General features: G+C 45.6%; 2 protein-coding genes across 2 annotated transcripts in view; one reads left to right on the top strand and one right to left on the bottom strand.

Moving 5' to 3' along the window:
- Positions 1–6041, top strand: part of FTH1 (ferritin, heavy polypeptide 1) — a 54407-nt gene that overhangs the window by 10935 nt on the left and 37431 nt on the right. The window lies entirely within an intron of this gene.
- Positions 3087–4028, bottom strand: LOC103925795 (olfactory receptor 2G3-like). The gene has a single exon (XM_009334567.1). The coding sequence runs from the start codon at positions 4026–4028 to the stop codon at positions 3087–3089; it is 942 nt and encodes a 313-aa protein (XP_009332842.1).

Raw genomic sequence — 6041 nt, 5'->3', positions numbered from 1 at the left:
CCTGGCTGTGTCTGTCTCCTGGATGGACCTTGGACCTGTGCTGTAGATAGTTTTATTCCTGGATGGGCAAATGTATGTACATTGTATTTTACCTCCAGCCACATCTCCTTTTACTTCTGACTGGACCCCTTGATGAACCCTGAATCTGGTTCATCATCTGCCATGGCTGTGGCTGTTGATGGACCCTTTGTGACATCCCAAGCACTTGTTGCTAGGTGCTGAGTGACTTCTGCCAACCAGAAGTTGTTGGCCAGGGGCAGCTGCTCTCTCAGCTGCTGGTGGTGTGATGCACAGATCTGTTATCCTTCAAACTCCAGTGGTAACTTCTGTACCAACCGAGTGGAGGACTGGAAAGGTGTATGCCAACCCATAAACTCTCCAACCGCCAACTTCAGGGTGTTGAGTAGTTGTGACAAACTAAATTGCTTTAGACGTGCTCATTGCCTTTAACAAAGAGGAAAGTTTCCTTCCCCTTGGTATCTATGAAGTTGTCCCCCAAGGGCTTGTTAGGAAGAACAGGTACTTTACTATGAGCTTTCTAAGAAGGTTTCAAGATCATTAGAGGCTTCTTCCCAATGCCCAGAAGGGCTTGTTAAGCTGATGACTCCTGGGTGACTGGCCCCCAGGGGAATTCCTTGTTTTGGAAGGGGAGAAGTGTAATTTGTGATGGAAATAGATTTAACGACTTAGCTGGTGATGGAGTTCAGGCCTGCTGAGGGGCTTCCAGTGGGTCATGCTATGACTATTGCCTCCACCTACTGCTAGACAAGGCCTCTTACTTAGTCTTGTTAAGGGTTAAGAAATCGCCTGTTCTCCCTACATGTACAGTTCATATGCATTTCTTTGCCTTCGCTAATCAGATACTTTATCTTTGCCTTATCTTCCCTATCTTTAAGTCATGGGAAGAACATTTTTAAAAAGTAAAGAGTCCTTCAGGTGTGGTTCGAGCCTGGGTTGGTCTAGGAAAAAGCTGGTGTCTGGCTCTGGCTACACTTTGCCTTTTCTGGCTTACTCTGCACTAAATATCTTTGCATTTATCTTTGTCTTGCTAAAGGCTTCGTCTATCCGCTGCTCGGGGACTGGCTGGGCATCGGTCGGCGGGTGGTGAGCAATTGTACTGGGCATCACTTGCTTTGTGTATTATTACTATTATCATATTATTATCATTATCATTTTATTTCAATTATTAAACTGTTTTTATCTCAACCCACGAGTTTTCCTCACTTGTGCTTTTCCAATTCTCTCCCCCATCCCACCGGGTGGGGGGGAGTGAGCGAGCGGCTGCGTGGTGCTTAGCTGCCGACTGAGGTTAAACCACGACAGTCCTTTTTACACTATCCCAAGAGGTTTTGCAGGAGATGCAGACTTCCCCAGTACATAGCCCACCAAATCCAAACTCAGTTCTGGGCTTGCTTGGCTGACATAATTCAAAGCTAACTAATGCTCCTGGCAGGTGGCTGGAGGGTCTTGGTTTGGGATGGTGCTGAGCCGCAGGAATATCTGCCAGCCTAGCACGTCTCTGCTGGGGCTGTGAAGAATGAGTCGTTCACCAAAGTGGCAGTACGTCCTACCCCAGCAAGGACCCGTGCCAGATGTCAGACCCAAACCTTTCCCCTGGCCACCCTCAAAGGTGGCATATAGCAGTAGGGACAGACATCTGGCATGTGACCTTCCCCCAGGGGACAGCGATCTGCCCAAAAACCCAAGCAAAGAGTTTGTCCTCATATGTTTTATATCTTACATGGCATAAGAGTGAGGGAGTAGTTGAAGGTACAACACTAAATAAGCTTTCTCCTTTCCCTGCCCTTGCTAGGAAGGCAAGAGCCACAGCTGGGGCCATGTGCCCTGCTCTGAGCTGCAGGAGAGCCCAGACCTGTCTCTCTGGGGTGGGTTTCTAGGCTCAGACCCATGAATGCCACCAGATGTTGGTGCTTGATAGCAGTGTAAAGAGCCAGGGCTGAAACTATCCCTTAGTTTGGTCCTTCCCTGTGCAGGACGGGTGTAAGCACACTTCTGGTGCCTGGGATACTGGCTGATGAGTCACATTTGTTCACTAATTGCATTTTCCACACTTCAACCTCCAGGCAGGGTCAGGATGCACCGACCTCCCTCAAAACACCTTTCTAGTCGCTGCTGTGATCTTCCTTAGGCAGGGACAAGAAGTACCAATCTTGCTCAGAAAAACTTCCTTTACTTTCTGCTGGGACTCCGCTTTCTGCTAGCTTGCAGAGGAAACCACATCAGTACAAATCCTGCCTATTGAGGTTGGTTGTTTCGTGTTGGCAAACGTTAAAAAAAGAATGTACACCACGAAATTATAATTACAAATTCGTGTATCTGGGACAACTGTTACTTTTAGGTGTGTTGTTAAATCAGTTTAACAAGTGATCTTGGCCGACGAGGACCCAGAGCTGGACTAAAATACAGTAGGAATTAAGAGGGGCAGAAATCAGCTACAGAGGAAGCAAAGCGGGCTATGGAAACAGGGTTGAGAAAATACTCACAGCACAAGGGGATCAATATTAGTTGCAAACGACCGCACCCTTTATTGGAGAAGATGGCAGTTTTGTTTGCTAACCAACATAACAGATGTTGAGAAATCTTCAGGTCTGAAGAGAAATCACAGTAGCAGCTCATGTTTGCAACATAACTTAAATGTTTGTATGCTCTGACGTTAATTACGAAACCCTTCAGAAGCAAAATACATTTTAAGCTTTATATAAAGCACTTAATTTTTCCCGCAGTTCTTTAAATATTTTTTCTCTTTTCTTCTTTTTTTTTCTTTCTTGTCATGATGCTATTGGCATTTTCCACTTCTGTTTTAAATGAATTGCCAGAGTGAGGCAGGCTGAAGTCACAATGTCTTTATTTAGCTTCCGGGTTTTAGGCCAAATCCCAAACGTTATTTAGAAAGTTATTTGTACGCAAGTCCTTTTGTTTAGGTGCTGTTGAATTTAGCACATCTATGATTTCATCTCGGTCTTTGTAAAAATAAGTCCAGGGCAATTGCAGGTAGAGAAATAATCACATTTGAGTATTGTTTCAACTCAGACCTAAATGCAATACTACCAATCCCTGGAAAGCCTTTAAATAAACAGGGATTTGGGTCCATTCATTGCCCTTCTCAGGGCACGCTTCATGTCCTTGTTCCTGAGGCTGTAGATGAGGGGGTTCAGCATTGGGGCTACAATGGTGTAAAACACTGCAACCACTTTGTCCCTGTCCTGTGGAGGCCTTGACTTAGGATTCATGTACATGCAGATGGCTGTCCCATAGAATATGGTTACCACCGTCAGGTGGGATCCACAGGTGGAGAAGGCCTTGGATTGCACATGCGCAGACTGAATCTTCAAGATGGCGAAAAGGATATGGGCGTAGGAGGTGATGATCAGAAGAAAGGGGATGAAGACTATGAGGATGCTGAAGATGAAGATGACCAACTCCATGAGGGCAGTGTCAGCACAGGCCAAGGCCAGCACTGCTGGCACTTCGCAGAAGTAATGGTTCAAGATGTCAGGCCCGCAGAAGGGCAGCCCCAAGGTGAGGCTGTTGATGACCATGGAGCTCAGCAGGCTGCTGGTCCAGGAGGCCATGACCATGTGAATGCAAACCTTCCTGTTCATGACAGCGGTGTACAGCAAAGGGTGACATATTGCCATATATCGATCATAGGCCATGACCCCAAGCAGAACACACTCTGTCATGCCAAAAGCCAGAGAGAAATACATCTGAGCAGCACATCCAGAGAAGGAGATGGTCCTTTTCTTGGTGAAGAGGTTCACCAGCATCTGGGGGATGTTGCTGGAGACGTAGCAGATATCTAAGAAGGCCAGGTTGGCAAGGAAAAAGTACATGGGTGCCTGCAACTGGCAATCAGCTCTGATCACTGTAATGATCATGATGTTCCCAAAAATTGTGAACAGATAAAAAACCAGGAACACTGTGAAAAGAACAGTCTGTGTCCTTGGCTGGGAGGAAAGGCCTTGCAAGATGAATTCTGTCACTACACTTTGGTTTTCCCTAGCCATTATTATTCCAGTGGTTTAACTGTCAAGATAAGAAATAGTAACAAGGTCAACTCAAATCTGTTGCAAGGTAAGTGTAACAAGAGCTTGTATTTCTCTCTGAAGGGGAGAGAATCTGCCGTGGAAAATAATGCACCAGACACAACATACCATCCATTTTATATTATCTATTGTGGTGACCAGAGAAATGAGAAAATGTTGAGAAAGTTTTCTCATGGTACATTTAGCTGAACCCCTGTTCACGTTGGTTGCAGTCTAATTACACAGATTTAACAGAAGAATGCCTAATTTATACACATTTTAATGCCCAACAGAGTTACTGCCATCTTTAGAAAATCAAAATTCAATGTTAGATCAAAAGACTATGTGTTAAAATCCCAGTTCTTGATATCCTTTCTTAACATGGGAAGAAACACGCAACAGACTTCTGGAGTGAAACAATCCTTCAGACACTCTCATTATGACACAGATCTACTCTTTTGGACAAATATCCATAGACCTGTATCCTTTTCCTGCAATAAAGCCAAAATTCAGCACACAGACCACATCTAACAAATTAAATATGTCCAACCACCTTAACGTATATCTAGGATCCTACGGCATTCTCATCACTATAGCTCCTACTGTTCATGTTCTGTCTTTATGCAGTATTGTCTAAGATGTTTTAAGGCTTTACCATGACAAAAAAGTTTCCGAGTAGTATATGGTCACAGTTGCTGGATCCTGAGTCTTCGTGCAGTAAAAGGAGAGCAGCAGAATGCCTACATTAATAGTGCTGTGGAAGACACTAATAAATGTCACTTGATATGCTGTAGGGTATCCAAGACATCTGAAGGCAGCCGACATATTTGATGCAAGGATGTTGGAGGGCTTGTGCTCCTCTGGAATGAAAATTGGACAAATGACAGGTCACACCGGGATGTCTCAAGTGGTACCAGACTGCTACGGCTGCGCAAATTATGTGGATGCCTAGTTGATACAGTCAATGGACACTAAAGGGCGATTCAGATGACCAGCTAGTAGGTGATAACTTTAGCTATCTCAACTTCTCAGCTGTTCCTGAGACCCTGAGTAGCCTTCTGGATGTAACTTTGACACCTGGTTTATTCCTCACTCATGACAGAAATTCAGATGTATAACTTACATATAAATGTTTATAAGTAGATGCCTAAATCTGATGCCTTAACCTGAAACTGAATCCTATCCTGTGTTTTGAAGACCAAGCAGACTCTCACAACCTGAATTGGCAATTATGCTGTCAAGGGAAAGTGTTGCAAAATGAAGCATCGTTCCAAACTAGAAACTGTTCTGAAAGGGAGGTTAAGAAATAATCCTAAAAAGCTCAATTCAAGGAGGCAGTTTGCCTTAGCCCAAGGTTATTGTCTCAGGTAGGTGAGATGGCTGAGCCATCACCCCAGTCAATACAACCGGAGGACTCTGTCTCCACTGCAGCCCCGGGAGCCCAGACTGCTCAGCACTTATCTCCTAGTCAGCGAAGGCAGGTGCATCCCTCCTGACTTGAAAGGAAGGATGAAGTCCTGCCTGACCAACCTAGTGGCCTTCTATGATGGAGTGCCTACAGCAGTGGACATGGGAAGGGCTACAGATGTCGTCTATCTGGACCTCTGTAAGGCCTTTGACACGGTCCCCCACAACATCCTTCTCTCTCAACTGGAGAGGTACGGATGTGATGGGTGGTCCAGTGGGTGAGGAATTGGTTAGATGGTCGCATCCAGAGGGTAGTGGTCAACGGCTCAATGTCCAGATGGAGGTTGGTGACGAGTGGCGTCCCACAGGGGTCCATATTGGGACCGGGACTGTTTAATATTTTCATCAATGACATAGACAGTGGGATCGAGTGCACCCTCAGCAAGTTTGCAGATGACACCAAGCTGAGTGGTGCGGTCGACATGCCAGAGGGACGGAATGCCATCCAGAGGGACCTGGACAGGCTGGAGAAGTGGGCCCGTGTGAACTTCATGAGGTTTAACAAGGCCAAGTGCAAGGTCCTGCACC

Source organism: Pygoscelis adeliae, unplaced genomic scaffold (genome assembly GCF_000699105.1).
Source record: "Pygoscelis adeliae isolate BGI_AS28 unplaced genomic scaffold, ASM69910v1 Scaffold171, whole genome shotgun sequence".
Taxonomy (NCBI): Eukaryota; Metazoa; Chordata; class Aves; order Sphenisciformes; family Spheniscidae; genus Pygoscelis; species Pygoscelis adeliae.
The sequence above is the reverse complement of the archived record's forward strand: the minus strand, read 5'-3'. Positions and strand labels throughout refer to the sequence as shown.